This window comes from Oratosquilla oratoria, chromosome 12, assembly GCF_046742065.1.
Source record: "Oratosquilla oratoria isolate Oo_2021 chromosome 12, ASM4674206v1, whole genome shotgun sequence".
Lineage (NCBI taxonomy): Eukaryota > Metazoa > Arthropoda > Malacostraca > Stomatopoda > Squillidae > Oratosquilla > Oratosquilla oratoria.
The window spans coordinates 33,365,676-33,385,210 of NC_134788.1; the positions used below are offsets into that span (position 1 = coordinate 33,365,676).

Genomic DNA, 19,535 nt, shown 5'->3' on the forward strand with positions numbered 1-19,535 from the left:
ATACTAAAAATAGGGGGTGACCACGCTACGACTCCTCCAGCCTACGGAGACAACCCACCCCCTCCCTGTCCCAAATTCAACATCAAAAAAGCCAACTGGGAAATGTATCGCACAACCACCAATGTCAACATCACAGGGGATAATATGGATGACAAAATATTAAATTTATCCAACTCTATTTTGAATTCAGCTATTAAGCATATACCAAAAACCTCGGTATTTCACAAGTATAGAGTTCCTTGGTGGACATCAGGCTGCAGAAAAGCACTTTGCAAGCGGAATAGGGCATATCGAACTTTTAAAAATTTGATCCATACCACCTGTGATCATGGATGGCGGGCTGGACGAAATGTAGCTGTGGTCAGTAATTTTGCAGAGGATAAAAACGTAACTTTTCTTTGGTCAAATTACACGAAAATCACAAATATTAAAAGAAATAGGTCAAATATTGCAACCATATGCTAATTCTTAATGTAAAATTGTGCATTTGAGCAAAAACCGTCCCTGTTCTGGTTTGGTCGGCGTTGGTCGGTTATTAGTGAGTCAGACGGTATTCGTAGCTGTGGTCGGTAATTTTGAAGAGGATAAAACTTCTCTTTTATCAAATTACATGGAAATCACACATTTTAAAGAAAATAGGTAAAATAATGCAATCACATGCTAATTTTTTATATAGAATTGTACATTTGAACAAAAACCGTCATTGTTTGGGTTTGGTCGGCGGGTTTCCTGCTTGTTTACAATCTTCATTGTGGGCCGCCAATTCGTCTTCGTTAGTAAGAAAATCCAATTTAAGAAATTAGTTACCTAATCTCTCAATTCACTGTGCACTGTTTATATGTCTATATCTTATTTTTCACTGCACAACCACTTTAAAAGAAATTCTAGTTAAATAACCTTTAGAAATGAATCACAGATGATCACAGATAAGCATATAATGATATACCAGGGATAACTCAAAGAAACCTGATAATGGCTTATATGCTCACCTGCTCACCCTCCTCCTGTTAGACTGCTACGGTCTGCCAGTTATTGCGCCAGAGAAATCTTTTCCATTGGGTTCTGTCTTCGTATGTGTTTGTTCTCTCAACTTTTTCCATGATGGTACCTCCTCTCTTCTCGATGGCCCTCTCTAGGTTTGTTCTCCACTTCATTCGCGGTCTTCCTACAGGTCTTTTTTCCAGTTGGTCTCCATTCGTTATACCTTCGAGGGTATCTTTCTGGTTCCATCCTTTTTACATGCCCATAATACCATCTTAGCTGTGCTCATTCAACATAATTCAACACTGAGTCAAGTTCAAGCTCCTCGAGTATCGTTATATGCATCGAGTAAAATACACTGTTACGAACACGTAAAGTGCTTCTCGTAAACAACATAGTTCGGGTAGTTTACGATTAGCAGAGGTAGGCAGGCAGACAAGGAGGAGGAGGTGGAGAAGAGGCGATGTCGTGACCAAAATGCAGTGGGACAGTCAGATTGTGCTTGTAGCTTAACCGAACTGTGTCGTTGGACTGTCAATGACATCGCCTCAAGTCGGCCCTTTGCCCACTATTGATAATCTTTTGTTACGTTACCTGCATACGAACTAGAACAGTCGAATTGTGCTTTTTATATTTACGTGAATGTGTATATTTTAATTGTATAGATGAATACCCAATTTGTTTGCCCTGCATTAATATAAGTGACCAAGGAAGCCCGTGTGTTTTTGTTCACTCATACCATCTTTGTCGTTGCCACTGGGCTTGGCGAATCCTAGAGGTTGTATTTGAACGACACTGTCCGGAGCCGTTCGAAGGAGCCCGGGGTGTTCGTTTCAATACATTCACACCACAAGTCTACTTCGTAATAATTAAATACAAGTAAGTGCTTTATAGTATGAGCAGTCATATAGTACAGACCAGAAAGAATCTTTAAGATTACTGTGACACCTGTGAGACCCACAAGTGGCATAGAATTTAAAAGCACAACAGTCATGCAGGTAATAAGTAAGATGTTATTATGAGCACTCGTCAATAGTGTACATGACCATGTTCCCTTGTTTGATATTAGTTCCCATTGCATTTGGGGATTTTGGGCACTGCCAATTTGGTAGGCGGAAAGAAGTCTTGCCAAAACGCTTATTTATTATTTATATTCTCAAATGCATGTCATGCAACGAACATAGATAAAAAGCCAGAAATTTATTAACATGTTTATTATACTTCATTCTCTGTAAGCTTTTTTTTAATGTGAAGGATGCGAGTTACAGGAGTGTCATACACTATTTGGGACTGGAATACTCATATACATTAACTGAAACCCCCATCCCATAAGAGCAATGATTGCCTCACAATATTAGTAATTTACTTCATATAGGAAGGTTCCAGAAGCAGCATCACTCACCATAACCTAACCCTAAATAATAGGTTTATGATGTCTTCATGATTTAAGAATATGATTGCCACAGGCATGAACTAAATTTCACAATAGATTTATAAGAATTAATTTTGAGTGACTGTTTCTGAATAATCACAACTCGTGAAACTACTCCCACCATGCACCATGCTTTTTGTAGTTGATACAATGGGGGTAGGGTGAATTGAATCTAACCTAACCTAGCTATAGGTAGGGAAATGCTAGGTTCAATGGACTAATATATATATATATATATATATATATATATTTCTTTCAGATGATAGCCATCATTTTATAGTCTTATATATGGGCTTCTGGTGCTATTTCTGCCAAAATTCACTTATTGGCATGCCATTTGTAGTGAAGTGTTCTCTGACACATGGAAACCAATAAAGAATTTGCAAGAATCATACATTTATTTCTGACATCCATGATCATTGGATTATGTAGACCTCTGGAATTTTTTTTTATGTCCAGTCATCTGTGCTATTGTGATTCATCATATTCCAGTTATTTTTATTTATGATTTTTTTTTTTTTTTTGGCTTCTTTCTCCTTGTAATGTTTATTTATTATGATTTTTGTGGCTTCTCTCTGTAATATTTATTCATTCATTCCTGTGGTTTATTTCCCTAATTTTCACTTACCAATCACCTAAAATTTTTAATCTTACATTCATGAATAAGATTGCTATAGGACACAAATATTCATGCAAATAACTCATTAGAAGTAGCTGTTTTCAATGAGAAACTATAATTCAGCAAGGTACACCCAACGTACACCTTATGTTGGAAATTGATGGAAGGAAGGAGTGAATCTAACCTAACCTCGGTGTATGTACAGTAGGTTCAAGTAATTTACTTCTTACTCAAGGATGAGAAAAATAAACATTTTGTAATTTTATTCATATGTTTCAGGTGGTATTTGTGTGGAATAATGTTACTTGTTTTCTTGCCAGCCCTGAGGTTAGGGGAGAATGTAATCACTGATAAATGGAGAACAAGTGATTTGCTGTAGAAATCATTATCAGATTCTCTGAAGACTCAAATGTTGATAAATGACTTTCTTGATTGGTGCCTGCATATAGTAGACCTATGCAAAATTTGACAAAGAATCTCATTTCCAGTTATGATATTGTGTCCTACGTTATACACCTACGTCTTTTGTTTATGTCCTCTATCCTTCTGCAGTGTTTACACCAATTATTTCTTTATTGATATTTATTTTCCCAGTCCTCTCTGTGCAACCATTATATTTTTTAGTATTTGCTTAATCTTCCATTGATTTCTTCTTCTTTTATGGTTCTTCTTTGATACAAGTTGTTTGTTTCCTTCTACAGCATTTTGATTAATGCCCACTGTGTATGTATACACTTGTCTTAATTCTATTACATGTTGTCAAAAAAATTAATGTCAAATTTGTTATACATTTTCTTTCAGATCAAGGGTAAATATCAACATTTCCTTGGAAAAGGTGTCCAAATATTCCGTATATTAGTCATATAATGAAGAGAAACTGGTGTGGTATCTGTGGCACAACTATTTCATGAGTCATTTTAAATATCATGCAATGGCCCACAGTGGAGAGAAGTCTTTCCAATGTGACCTGTGTGATGCAACTTTCTCAGGAAAGAGTGCTCTCAAACAGCACATGATGACCCACACTGGAGAGAAGCCTATCAAGTGTGACCTGTGTGATGCAACTTTCTCAAGAAAGAGTGCAGTCAAACAACATGTAATGACCCACACTGGAGAGAAGCCTTTCCATTGTGACCTTTGTGATGCAGCTTTCTCAAGAAAGAATTCTCTGAACCGACACGTGATGACCCACACTGGCGAGAAACCTTTCCAGTGTGACCTGTGTAATGCAGCTTTCTCGCGTAAGGGTTCTCTCAAATATCACATAATTACCCACACTGGTGGTAAACCTTTCAAGTGTGACCTATGTGATGCAGCTTTCTCGCGTAAGGGTTCTCTCAAATATCACATAATTACCCACACTGGTGGTAAACCTTTCAAGTGTGACCTATGTGATGCAGCTTTCTCAGGAAAGAGTTCTCTCAGATATCACATGATGACCCACACTGGAGAGAAGCCTTTCAAGTGTGACCTGTGTGATGCAACTTTCTCAGGAAAGAATTTTCTCAAATATCACATGATGACCCACTCTGGAGAGAAGCCTTTCAAGTGTGACCTGTGTGATACAGCTTTCTCAGGAAAGAATTGTCTCAAATATCACATGATGACCCACAATGGAGATAAACCTTTCCAGTGTGACCTGTATGATGCACCTTTCACAGGAAAGGATGCTGTCAAACACATGATGACACACATTGGAGAGAAACCTTTCCAATGTGACCTGTATGATGCAGCTTTCACAGGAAAGGATGCTGTAAAACAACATGTGATGACCCACACTGGTGAGAAGCCTTTCCAGTGTAACCTATGTGATGTAGCTTTCTCGCGAAAGGGTTCTCTCAGATATCACATGATGAACCACACAGGAGAGAAGCCTTTCCAGTGTGACCTGTGTGATGCAGCTTTCTCTCGAAAGGATTCTCTCAAATATCACATGATGACTCACACTAGAGAGAAGCCTTTCCAGTGTGTCATGTGCAATGCAGCTTTCCCACGAAAGAACCGTCTCAAAGATCACATGATGACCCACACTGGAGAGAAACCTTTCCAATGTGACATGTGTGAAGCAGCTTTCTCAGGAAAGAGTTCTCTCAAAAATCACACAATGACACACACTGGCGAGAAGCCTTTCAAGTGTAACCTGTGTGATGCAACTGCTTTCTCTAGAAAGGATTCTCTTAAGCATCACATGATGACCCACACTGGAGAGAAGCCTTTCAAGTGTGACCTGTGTGATGCAGCTTTCTCACAAAAGGGTCATCTTAGATATCACACAATGGCCCACACTGGAGAGAAGCCTTTCCAGTGTGATCTGTGTGGTGCAGCTTTCTCAGGAAGGAGTCATCTCAAAAGACACATGATGACCCACACTGGAGAAAAGCCATTCAAGTGTGACATGTGTGATGCAGCTTTTTCACAAAAGAGTAATCTTAAATATCACGCGATGACCCACGCTGGAGAGAAACCTCTCCAATGTGAGCTGTGTGATGCAGCTTTCTCAGGAAAGAGTCATCTCAAAAGACACATGATGACCCACACTGGAGAAAAGCCATTTGAGTGTGGCCTGTGTGATGCAGCTTTCTCAGGTAAGGATTCTCTCAAATATCACATGAGGATCCACACTGGAGAGAAGCCTTTCAAGTGTGACCTGTGTGATGCAGCTTTCTCACGAAAGGGTCATCTTAAAGATCATGCACTGGCCCACACTGGGGAGAAACCTTTCGAATGTGACCTGTGTGATGCAGCTTTCTCAAGAAAAGGTCATCACAAAAGACACATGGTGACCCACACTGGGGAAAAGCCTTTTGAATGTGACCTGTGTGATGCAGCTTTCTCACAAAAGGGTCATCTTAAAGATCACATAATGACCCACACTTGAGAGAAACCTTTCTAAATGGGACCTGTGTGGTGCAGCTTTCTTGGGAAAGAATTTTCTCAAAAATCAATGACACACACTGGCGAGAAGTCTTTTAAATGTAACCTGTGTGATGCAGCTTTTCTCAAGAAAGGGTTCTCTTAAGCATCACATGATGACCCACACTGGAGAGAAACCTTTCAAGTGTGACCTGTGTGATGCAGCTTTCTCATAAAAGGGTCATCTTAAATACCACGCAATAGTCCACACTGGAGAGAAGCCTTTTCAGTGTGACCTGTGTGATGCAGCTTTCTCAGGAAAGAGTCCTTTTGAAAGGCACATGATGATCCACACTGGAGAAAAGCCTTTCAAGTGTGACCTGTGTGATGCAGCTTTTTCAGTAAAGAGTCCTCTCAAAGATCACATGATGACCCACACTGGAGAGAAGCCTTTCAAGTGTAACCAGTGTGATGCAGCTTTCTCAGTGAAGAATGCTTTTAGAAAATACATGATGACCCACACTGGGGAGAAGCCTTTTCAGGTTTGACCTGTGTGATCCAGGTGTCTCATTAAAAGGTAATGTCAAACAACATGTGATAGCTCACACTGGGAAAAAAAAATAGTATGACCTGTGTGATGTAGCTTTCTTGCCAAAGAGTTCTATCAAAAATAATATGATGACCTAAACTGGAGAGAAGGCTTTCCAGTATGACCTGTGCAATGCAGCCTTATTAGTAAAGCATAATCTCAAAAGACACAGGATGACCCACACTAGAGAGGTACACATTCCATTGTGACATGTGCGATGCAGCTTTTTCACAAATGGGCTACCTGAAAATCACTGGGGGAAGCCTTTTGAGTGTGAACTTTGTGGTGCAGTTTTATCATGAGTCATCCAAGTGTAACCTATGTGATGGAGTTGTTCCATAAAAGAGTCATTTCAAAGATCACATGATGACCCATACTGGAGAGAAGCCTTTCCTGTGTGACCCACATAATGCACATTTCTGGTGAGAAAGTGACCCCAAATATCACATGATGACTCACACTGGAGAAAAACCTTTCCACTGTGACCTATGTGATGCAACTTTCTCAGGAAAGGGGCATATCTAATATCACATGACGACCCACACTGGAGAGAGGCCCTTCAATTGTGACCTGTGTGATGCAGCTTTCTCAGTAAAGCGTGCACTCAAACAACACCTAATGACCCACAATGGAGAGAAGCTTTTACAATATGACCTGTGTAATGCAGCTTTGTCACTAAAGAGTAATCGAAAAAGACACATGATGACCAACACTGGAGAGAAGCCTTTCAAGTGTAACCTGTGTGATGATTTATGTTGGTTAGAGGCCTCTCCAGTGTGACTTGAGTGAGTTTTGTATTTTCTCTATGATGGTATATTCAGCTATTAATTATTGATCCACTGTTATAGACCTGTTTGATAGATATGTCATCACACACACATACTCTTAGTGTTAAATGTTAGTTGGTTTACCTTCAGTTGTGCAGTTATTTGAGTGACCATGTTTGATTGACCTATATTGTAATTGCATTTGTGGTTGTTCATAATAAAATGTTCTTGAGTGTTCTGTTAAGAGTACAAGTGTTCATGTAACAATGAGTAACAGTGAAAAATATTAGAGAATGGCATAAATGATGTATAAATATCTACATGACATAACATTCTGTAATGGTGGAGTATGTACCATTGTTATTTGCAATTTGTGTTACTGTAAATATATGCATGGTAATACATTCAGCATTGTTTATTTTATCCTTTAAGACACAACTTTCAGATTTCAATGAAGCCTTTCCAAGAGTCATGGATTGTTCATTTTGTTTGCTCAATGGTTTTGTTTTGTTGTTATTTGTATCTACCTAGTTGCATTTTGCAGGAAAATAGCTGTGCTTGTAGTGATCTGCTATTGTATCTTTCTGCATCCAGTTTTTTCTTAAAGTCATGTATAGTTTTAGCACTCACTGTTTCCTCATTCAGTTTGTTCCAGATATCTATCACTATATGTGGAAAGCTATTGTTTTTCAGATCTCTTCTGTAACTGTCTTTCTTAAGTTTCTACTCGTGTCCTCTTGTATTTCTTCTGTCTCATTTTAGAAGGTCTTCCCTATCAAGAATTTCCATCCCTTTCATAATTCTGTAAATGGTTAGCAAATCACCTCTTTCTCTTCTTTATTCCAGGGTTGGTAGGTTTAGTTTATCCAACCTTTGTTCGTATGTCAAATTGCAGTGTTGGTGCCATCTTTGTCATTGCTCTTTGAATTCTTTCTAGTTTGTGTATTTTTTTTTTCTTTAACTAGGTGTCCATAGTGACACTGTGTATTCCAATTTTGGTCTTATCAGTGTAACTAGTATTTTCTTTACCACTTCATCTATGTTGGGAAGAGTGTGTATGTGGTGTCAAGCAATAATTTTGTATGTGCTTGTTCTTCTCTTGTAACTCCTGAGACAGAGCCTCCTTGCCAGGTCATGTTGTTATGTCTCCTCATATTGTGTTGAATTTGCTGTTTTCGTGAAGTTCAGTATGAGATAATTTTGGGACAGATGATAACAGTTTAAATTTTGTGTATACACGGTCATTTGGTGGAGACCAATCATTTCCACCTGGTTACCTGAACTGGTCATGAGAATGTTTGTGTCAGTGGGATAGTATTACAACACTCACTGAATGGTCCCCAGTACTTAGATTTTCATCTTATCAACCACATTAACTATTTTCATTTTAATTCTTTGTAGAGGAGTTTGATGGAAGTATATTCAATAACTGATACAGTGTCAGGCTAAGATCTTGAACCTAGCCAAACATTGAATCTATTAAGTAGCTGTGAGAATTAAAAAAAAAAAAACTATGGTGTAATGTGTAGCTGCCAATGATAAAAATGGTTAAGGAAGGTACCAACAAAACCAACCCTGTTAATATTTTGGATTTCCACATCTTTATGACTAAGCCTCCAACACCTATAGATCAGCCCCCTATCCTATTTCTTATATTTTGGGATCTTCCCTTGTAATACATAGTATCTTAGCATATATGTAAATGCAAAAATTTTCATGCAGAATGTTTATGACTGCAGGATATTCAACTAGATGTATTAGACAGAAACATATGTATATATATATATATATATGTGTGTGTGTATGTGTATACATGTATATATATAATATATATAGATATATGTGTGTGTGTATGTGTATACATGTATATATATATATATGTACAAATATATATATAAATATGTATATATAAATATATGTAAATATATGTATATATATATATGTGTGTGTGTGTGTATATGTATACATACATACATACATATATATATATATATATATATACACACACACACATACATATTTATCTGTGTGCGTGTCATTGTGACAAATGGAAATAAGCTCCACCACATGGACTTGAACCTTAGCCTTAGTGATTGCTTATTATGTATATATATATATATATATATATATATATATATATATATATATATATATATATATATACATTACACATATATATATATATACATATGTATGTGTGTGTGTGTGTATATACAAGTTGTGTGTCATTATGACTTGCATACAAAAAAAAGGACAGTGAAATTAGAATATAGACTAAGCTAAGCCTAGTTCTGTCGGGGAGCTACCAAGTCGTAGTCCAGGTCATTCCTTTTGTATGGCCTTGCTTCATGATAAGCAGTCGCTAAGGCAAAGGTTTGAGTCCTTGGGGTGGAGCTTATTTCCATTTGTCACAAGGACACGCAACTTATCGGATGGCTCGCCATAATAAAGACTGTGAAATTAGAATAGAGACTGAGCTAAGCCTAGTGCCCTCGGGAAGCTACCAGGTCGTAGTCCAGGTCAGTCTTTTTGTATGGCCTTGTTGGTTTAAAGCTATCATCTTTGCTTCATAATAAGCAGTTGCTAAGGCAAAGATTTGAGTCCTTGCAGTGGAGCTTATTTACACACACACACACACACACACATATATGGTGCTGAGGGATTGCCAGTTTGGTCTTCGACCGGGGCACGGTGCAGACGACGTCATTTCCATGATCACTCACTGGGTTCAAAGACCGCCAGACGGTCGCCCTGGTAAGGCCATTTTGGTTTGTAAGGACGTGGAGAAGGCATTCGATATTGTCTGGCATGAAGGCCTTAAGTACAAATTGTACCACAATTTCGACTTTGCCCTGACGTTCACAAGGTTGCTCTGCAACTACCTGAACGACAGGGTAATAAGAATAAAAAGGCGGGACTGTCTGTTTCAATCTTTTGTGCCGAAGGCTGGAGTACCGCAAGGGTCAGTCCTTGGCCCCACTCTGTACAATCAATTTACGAATGACCTGCCAGAGCCAGCTTATCCACGCAGCCGAGCTCTAACTCTTTCGTATGCGGACGACACTAAACACAGCACACACAAGACGCTGCAGGGAGCGTTACACGTAATGCAAAACATACTAGACGGGGCACACGCGTGGGAGCAGCAGTGGCGCATTAAGACCAGCTCGTCGAAATGCAAAGCTGTATACTTCTGCTGCAAGCAAACCAACAGAACAATCACGAACACTCCTCTTAAAATAAAGAACACAAACGTCCCAGTGAAAGACCATACCTGTGTGCTGGGTAGCACATTGGACAGTGGCCCTACCTGGACCCCACACTTCCGCAAACAGGGAGCGAAGGCTAGGGCAGTGCTGGGAAGGCTAAGACGCTTCAAAACTGCAACACTGTCCACCAAACGTCGATTGTACCTAGCCCTTGTTAGACCGATTCTGTGCCAGTCCCCGGGACTGAGCCAGCTGACATGTCCCACTAACAACTACGGCCATCAGAGGGTTCAGAATGCCGCTGTCAAGTTCATCACGGGTTCGCGATGGAGCGACTTCAGAACCGCTGTGTCCCTACACCGAGTTTCCAACATCCGTCCACTCAACCAACACAAACACAAACTTCACATGAGACACCTAGAAAGACTGCACGCCAGGCACAAACACCTAATAGAACACATCACACCTAGACCACACCGTACAGACTATCTGTCAGCTGCGCCTCTCCCACGTGCGATGTACACGATAAGTCGCGTATAGCCGCGCTTATCAGTAATGTATCCCTTCACCAGCTTTGACTGGTGATAACAACAATAATGGCGATAGTGATGATGATGATAATTATGATAACAACAACAACAATAATAATAATAATAATAATAATTGATTAATAATAACAACAATAATGATAATGATAATGATGATAATAATGATAATAATAATAACAATAATAATAATGTATATAGCCTATTAATTGTCAGGCTGTAAGCACACACGTTAGAGGCAGCAACCCTCCATGTCTAGAATACACACACAACCATATCGTAAACAAAAATAATATAACTACATGCACAAAGAACTACATAAAAAAAATCTTCTACTGAAAGCTGAGATAAGAGGGAGGGTGGAGGGGTGTGGCGTGTATTCAGGGATGGAATGGGTGGGAATGATTTTATGCCTTTTCCTTTTTGGCTACCTCCCTTGTAAGGGGGAAAAAGCCTTGGTATATGTATGTATGAAATTAGTTTCATTTCTAACTTTCTCTCCTACTACATCTCATTTCAGTTTACCTACCTCTTAAATTATTTCCAATTTCTCTGTATTTTCCTAAGACTAAGCCTCCTACTCGTTTTCTAACTTTGTTAGATGAGGATAAGATGAATAAAAATTCCTACGTAACCTAACGGTTACACACATTAATCCCAGTCTCCAATCCCAAGTCTCCTGCCCCCCATACCTCCAAAGCCACGACACCACGAAATAAATATATCTAATCGCCCGGTGGCAGAACCCCTCTATTATGCACCGCTATCTTTTAATTTTCTTACATTTTTCCCCTCCCACAAAAACCAATCCCGAGCGAGCGGGTGGTCTTACCTAGCTAGTCCACTAGCTAGTCTGCTAGTTCTCTCCCGACTTCTCTCCCGGTCTCAGCTCCAAGCAGCAGTTCTCTCCAGCAAGACGCCGCCTCGGGACCAGTTCTCTCCAGCAAATCGCCTCATTCCCTCCTGTGTCCCTTCGATCGCCCACAGCTACGTAGATGCTTGATGAGGCCTTCACTCCGGACCCTCGCCCAACGAGACCTCGTCCGTGACCTCCAAGCATATTAACCAGTTAGTGTTAGTGTTAGTGATACTGTGAGTTTCATTTCCCTGCCTTGTCTGTACCATATCAAGACACCCACCCTGCCTGAGCTACGATTTCACGAAATAAATATCCTTCTTTCATACACAAATATATTTTCATTTTCATACGGACATCTCTTCCCCTACAACTACCGATCCCACACGAGAGGGTGATCTTTTCTAGGTAGTCCATTGTCTCCAAACTTGCTGATATTAGACAACTGTTCGGAGTGGCAAATGATCACTTCAACAAATTTTATAGGTAAAAATAACAGTAAGCACAATTACAATTTATTTGGGAATTCGTTAACAAAAGTGGATAGTAAAAAGGGATCTCGGCTTAATTATCTGTGATGATCTCAAATCATTTATGTAATGTATTTCCGCCTCAGAGAAGGCAAATAAGATTCAAAGACTGATTGCATGATCTTTTGATTTTAAAATCCATCTGTCATTTACTGTACAAGCTATATAAATTGTTAATTCGTCCACATTTGGAACATGCGGTTTGCGTATGGTCAGCGAATCCCATTACAAACATTGACAGATTAAAAAAAAAAAAAAAAAAAATGTACAACGAAAATGCACAAAACTACTTCCAAATTTCTGAAACAAGTCATACGAAAATCGACTAAAACATATTAATATACCTGAATAGAATCGCTGATGATGTCAATCAAACAATTCCGACAGTTGTCCCCGGACTCGAACCCCGGGGTTAGAGAATCTTATAGTCTCGGTAGCATGGTCGGGAAAGCGACGGCCTGTCACCGCGCAAGTCTCGGTTCGAGTCCGGGGACAACTGTCGGAATTATTTGATTGACATCGTCGTCATTGGTGATTCTATTCAGGTATTACAACGACGAAAGTCTATCAAGGATATGTACCAGCTTCACCAGTACCTACATGTGGGCTTGGTTCTCCGTGAAATCGAGATTAGGACGGCAGTTAGCAGTCGACTCAAATCCTGCGGGAGTTAGATTAACCCCGAGGTTGAAGAATCTGACAGTCTCGGTAGCATAGTCGGGAGAGCGACAGCCTACCACCGAGCGAGTCTCGGTTCGAGTCCGGGGACAGCTGTCGGAATTATTTGATATTGGTACATTTTCTCTACAAGACGTATTTATTTCGGTGGTGATTTAATACAGGTCTTTAAAATTTCAAAGGGAATTGACAGCATCAAAAGTGACGAATTGTGGGTAGAAACAACTTCGCCAACAGTGTAGAAAATGAATGGAATAAACTAACTGCAGTGGCAGTGCCATATAGGAGGCTACAGTTCCAATTTTTAAAATTAATTTAGATAAGCACCTCAGCAATACTCTGTATTGCCTGCCTTTTATTTAATTTAATTTTATTTGTTTATCGTTATTTATTTAGTTATGTATTCTTTATGATTTACTAATTAATACAAATTATTTTTTGTCATTGCCTATTCATTTGTTTGATTCATTTATGTACTTATTTATCTCTTTATTTATTATAGTTTTTCCCGCATCCAACCAAGTTATGAACCAAAGGGTATCCTGTCTGTATGATCTCTTTTTGTAATCCTCTGTAGAAAAAAAAATACACAAGGTGATGTATACTGCATAAATCACCTTGTGCTTACAGCATGCACCCTGTTTGATTACATTCATCCTAGTGGGCTGCTACGGGACGAAAATCCGATAATCTCTCAATTCACTGTGCAGTCATTATAGGTTTAGATTTTTTCTGTATAGAATTATTGTACCAGCAGTTCAAGCCAAATAACCTCGATAAGCTCATTAAACAACAGATATAAAAATATAGAATGAGTCACAAGTAAACAAAATAATTATAATACTGGAGATAACTAAGAAGCCCAATAAGATCATAAGGGTCCTATTTCCTTTAAGTACATTTTTTAGTCAAACCACAAGTCCATTAAGTAATAATTGAAAACAAATAACTACTTTATAGTGTGAGGAGTCACATAGTACAGAATTATAGAATCTTTGAGATTCCTGGGACATCTGTGTCTGTCTGTGAGATCTAGAAGTGGCATAGAATTTGGAAGCACTAAAGTGATGCAGGTAATAAGCAAATGTTATTATGAACGGTCGTCAATCTTGTACATGTATTTAATATGTGGTAGAGGTTATCTTCCTCAGCTGTTCATGACTATGTTCCCTGGGTGATGTTAGTTCTGATTGCATTTAGGCAATAACAATTTGGTAGGCCGAATGAAGTCTTGTCAAAATGCATATTTAATGTTTATATTCTCCCATGCAAGTCATGCAATGACCATAGATAAAAAGCCACAAATTAATGAACAGGTTTCTGAGTTTTTTTTCTTGGTAAGCTCATTTTTAATGTGAAGGTTGTGAGTTACAGAACTATTGCCGTTTGGGACTGGAATACTCAAATGCATTTATTGAAAGCCCCATCTCGTAAGAGGAATGATTGCCTCACAAGATATTAATAAGTAATTTACATTGGAAAATTGCAGAAATGGCATAATTCACTATAATGTAACTCAAAAAAAAAAAATTGTGATGTCTTTTCATAATAAATTAAGTATAATTAGATTGGAATGATGGTTTCTGAATAATCACAACTCATGAATATACTCCCACCAGGTGCAGTGCTTGTTGTCGATAGAATGGGGTTGGGGTGGGTTGAGTCAAACCTAACCTAGCAATAGGGAAATTCTAGATTTGATGAACAATACATATATATAATTATGTCAAGATTAGCAAAACTAACATATCCTTGTTAAGAAAAGTGAACCCAATGATTTCCATGTCAAGAACAGCCAACCGATCCTCATGTAAAGCTTGGCCAACTCAAATGTCTTCATGTAAAGAAAAGCAAACCTTTGATGAAATGTAAAAAAATTATATGCTAATTTATATTAATGAATAAACAATGAAAATAATATGGTAACATAATGTCCAATTTCCATAAAAAACAATCTGTTAAAAATAGTTATTGAAAGGATACTGCATGGCGATTGCATTACAGAACCCTGATAACCTGTCAATTGTATACCTAACCTAACCTTGAGTCTTCCTGGATATTTGAATACAAAAATTTAAATAAGTATATGAAAACTACTAAACCAGTGAGGATTCATTAATGTTAACTAGTGAACAGAACCTTTGAAATTTAATTAGTTAATGAAATGTTTGTGTACTGAAGTACTGAAGGGTTTATGTTAAGAACAGTGAACCCAGTTATAATTAAAGAATAATGAACCTAATAATCTTCTTGTAAAGAATAGTGAACCCTGTGGTGATTATGGTTGCTAAACTTGACATGATCCTTTATAAAACAAATTATATATAGTTATATATATATATATATATATATATATATATATATATATGCTGTTTATATATATATACATTATATACTCTATATATATATATATACATATATATATATATATATATATATATATATATCTATATATTTACATCACTTGGACAAAATGTAGTAGCACATTTGTAAATTATAATCATGAAGAACCCACAGTCGGAATTAAAGGAAACTTAGAAGAAAGTATAACCTCTATATTTTGGCTAAAAGCTATAACATTCTTCAGGAAAGTACAGGTTACAAGAATTTGGATAAATATAATTGAGATACATAATTGTTACATAATACATACAATTGTTACATACAATTGAGATATGAGTAGAAGGGGAACATGCAGAGCTAAAAACATGACAATTCATCGTGCAGAGCGGAGTCAGAAGGGAGGGGATGTGTGGGTGGAGGTGTGAGGTCAGAAGGGAAGCTGGGTCAAGATTGGTGAGGGAGCAGGGTGAGGAGGGTGAAAATTTTTAACCAAACGGCTCACAACTAGCCATGAGATTATGTCCGGGGACCATTAACCTTTGGAGATGTTCAAGTTCAGACATTCTTTGATTAAGGCGGATTCAACAATTTTTCCTCTAAACATGTAGTTGGACTTGAAAAAAGTTTTGGCCTTGTCCCAGTTAAGACTGTGATTTTTGGTACTGATATGGTAGAACACAGCAGAATTTTTCTGAGCATACCTAATGGATCATTTGTGCTCTGTTATCCTGGTATTAAGATCCCTGGTGGTCTGACCAAGGTACACTAAATCACAATATTTACAAGGAAGGCTATACACTCCTGGGGCCTCAGTTGCCCTTAACCTTTGATTAATATTAACAATTTGTTTATGTTCAGTGTTAGAGTAATGGTAGACAACTGTGAGATGCTTGTTAGGAATTAATTTGAAAGAAAGACTGATGGAGTTGTAATAAGGGATTTTTAAAACATCGTTGAAAGAGAATTTTATGTTAGGAACTGAATTTTTATGGTGGCTGGCTCTAGCCTTGTTGAGGGCTTGATCCAGGAACCAGGACAGGAATGCCAACTTCATAAGTTGCCTTTTGATGAGGTCAATCTCCCGGTCCAAGAATCTAGGACTACAAATCCTAAAAGCTCTCAGAAAAAGGCCAGAGGCAACACTCTTCTTGACTTTGTCGGGATGGTTCCTGAAAAAGTGGAAATGACTACCTGAATGGGTGGGTTTCCTATAAACTGTAAAAAATAATTCTTCATTAATCCTTCATAATTAAGATGTCTAGGAAAGGGATTTGTTGACCTTCCCATTCTGTTTTGAATTTGATGTTAGGGGATAATTGGTTCAACTTGTCCAAAAATACCTCAAACGCACTCCACCTATTATCCCATGCTGAGAAAATGTCATCAACATAATGGAACCAAATCATCTCGGATGGTTTGTTCAAGTCCAGTTGCAGCTTTAGAAGAAAATAGGTTGAATCCACCTTAATCAAAGAATGTCCAAACTTGAACATCTCCAAAGGTCAATGGTACATACATATACCATACATATACCAAAGGGTTTTTTCCCCCTTATAAGGGAGGTAGCCAAAAAACAAAGGCATATAAACCACTCCCACCCATTCCATCCCTATCACACTCCACTCCCCTCCACAATCTTCCCTCCCTCTCATCTTGGCACCTCCTGGATGATGGGTCATTCCTGCATCTTGTCCACTGCCCTGGGTCAGAAGTTGTGTCACAAGACACAGCACATCCACAGCAAAGCCACTTCATTAAATCGGCGACCCCCCTCTCCATCCCCTCATGCTGAAAAGGATATGGAAATCCCTTTGGGCTGCATCAAATTTTTCTCACACACACTCCCTCATTCCCCATCCCCCACCCATTCCACCTCATGCATCACATCATCATCCATATACAACCATTCTCCATTTACCCCTGTCTTCTGTCCTCTCCCATCCTTCCTCAATAGACATTCCCCTCTTCCCCTAAGCCCCTTTTACCCCATCCATCCATCTCATCCTAGGTCGCCTCCTTATGTTCATTCCTTCCATATCTGTCTTCCACACCTCTTTTACTAGTCTTCACTCATTCTTTCAATGTGTCCAAACCATCCCAATACTCTTTCAACCACCCTATCTCCCAACTCCCTTTTCACCCCTGTTCTCCTCCTCACCTCATTTCTCACACTATCCAGCCTAGTAACCATATTACACTTCTCAGACACCTCATTTGAAACACATTCAAACTACTCTCTTTCTCTCTTATGCTCCATATTTCTGCCCCATACAATGCTGTTGTACAATCACTCCTTCATACAGTCTCCTCTTAGCATCCATTCCCAAATGTCTATTACTCATTACACTTTGTAATCCACCAAGGCATTTACTTGCTTCTCTCAATCTATATTCTACCTCCACCCCCACTTCTCCCTTTCCTGCCACATTCGCACCCAAGTATCTAAAACTATCCACTTCCTCCAGTCTCTCTCCTGTAATACTCACTTCCAGTCTGCTGCCAGTTTCACCCCTTGTACATCTCATCACCTTACTTTTACCCACATTTATCTTCAACTTTCTTCTTTCACACACTCTCCCAAACTCTGTCACTAATTTCCTCAATCCCTCCTTTGATCCTGATACAAGCACAGTGTCATACACAAACAACAGCTAGCTTACCTCCCACTTTTCTCCATTTTCTTTAACCATCTCCAATCCCTGACTGACCACCCTTGCATTTACCTCTTGCACCACCCCATCCATGTATAAATTGAACAGCCAGGATGACATAACACATCCCTGATGAAGTCCCACCTTTACCTTGAACCACTTGCTCTCTCTATTTCTAATCCTGACACACATACTACTATTCTCGTAAAAACTCTTGACAGCTAAAAGCTTTCCTCCTATCCCATATATCTGCAATGCCTTCCACAGTGCTTTCCCCTCTACCCTGTCATAAGCCTTCTCCAGATCCATAAAAGCCCAAAACACATCCTTACCTTTTCCTAAAGCTTTCTCACATATCTGTCTTACCACAAAAATCTGATCTATGCAACTTCTACCTATCCTAAACCCACACTGTTCCTCACCAATTACTCCCTCTGTTTCTCTCCTAATCCTCTCAATCAAGACCCTCCCATAAGCCTTCCCAACTACACTTAACAAGCTAATCCCTCTGAAACTACTACACTCACACTTGTCCCTCTTTTAAACAAACATTAAATAACCTCACCAGCCAGTCCACCATCACTGTACCTCCTTTTTTCAGACATTCTGCATGGGATCCATCCAGACCAGGTGCCTTACCTGCTCTCAGTCAAGATCCTCCCATAAGCCTTTCCAACTACACTAACAAGCTAATCCCTCTGAAACTACTACACTCACACTTATCCCCTTTCCCCTTGTATAGTGGAACTATACAGGCACTCCTCCAGTCCTCCGGCACTCTACCCTCTCTCCAGCAAACACTAAATAACCTCACCAGCCAGTCCATCACTGTCCCTCCTTTTTTTAGACATTCTGCATGGCATCCCTGCTTTCACTAGCTTAACAACTGCCTTCACTTCATCCTTCCTTATTTCTCCTCCATTTTCCTCACTCATCACTCTCATTTTCTTAGCACTTCCCACTGCAACTACCTTTCCCTCCCTATCCTCCTTCACATTTAGCAACTCCCTAAAATACTCTGCCCATCTTCCTCTTATTGCCTTCTCTTCCATTATCATCTCTCCATCTGCACCTTTTACCTTTTCTTCTCTACTCCCCTTCCTCTCTTAATTTCTTTTCAAAACATCTTTTTATTACTTTCAAAAATTTCTTTCATACTCTTACCCCATTTCTCATCTCTCCTCTTTGCCTCCTTTATGTTATGCTTTACTTCTCTTCTCTTTTCTTTGTACCTCTCATATGATTCCCTCATCCTATTTTGTAACCAATCTATGAAAGCTCGCTTCTCTTCTACAACCTTCTTTGCTTCCTCATCCCACCACTCACTACCCTTCCTTCTATTTCCTCCCATCCTTCTTGTTCCACACACCATCTTTACACACCTTGTGACTCCCTCCTTGAACCATCCCCATTCCTCCTCCACTCCCTCCCACTTCTCTCTCAGCTTCTTTTTGTACTCCTCCTTTTATTTCTTATTTAAGC

At 39.0% G+C, this 19,535-nt stretch overlaps 1 protein-coding gene across 1 annotated transcript in view; it reads left to right on the forward strand.

Moving 5' to 3' along the window:
* The first annotated feature begins 267 nt into the window (after nucleotides 1-267).
* Nucleotides 268-19,535, forward strand: part of LOC143030325 (uncharacterized) — a 29,543-nt gene continuing 10,275 nt past the window's right edge. The window contains exons 1-4 of the mRNA XM_076193478.1: nucleotides 268-1,860; nucleotides 3,834-5,908; nucleotides 6,698-6,787; nucleotides 7,058-7,250. Of these exons, the coding sequence (XP_076049593.1) occupies nucleotides 3,940-5,908; nucleotides 6,698-6,787; nucleotides 7,058-7,250 (2,252 nt within the window). The 5' untranslated portion in view covers nucleotides 268-1,860; nucleotides 3,834-3,939. The remainder of the gene's footprint in view (nucleotides 1,861-3,833; nucleotides 5,909-6,697; nucleotides 6,788-7,057; nucleotides 7,251-19,535) is intronic.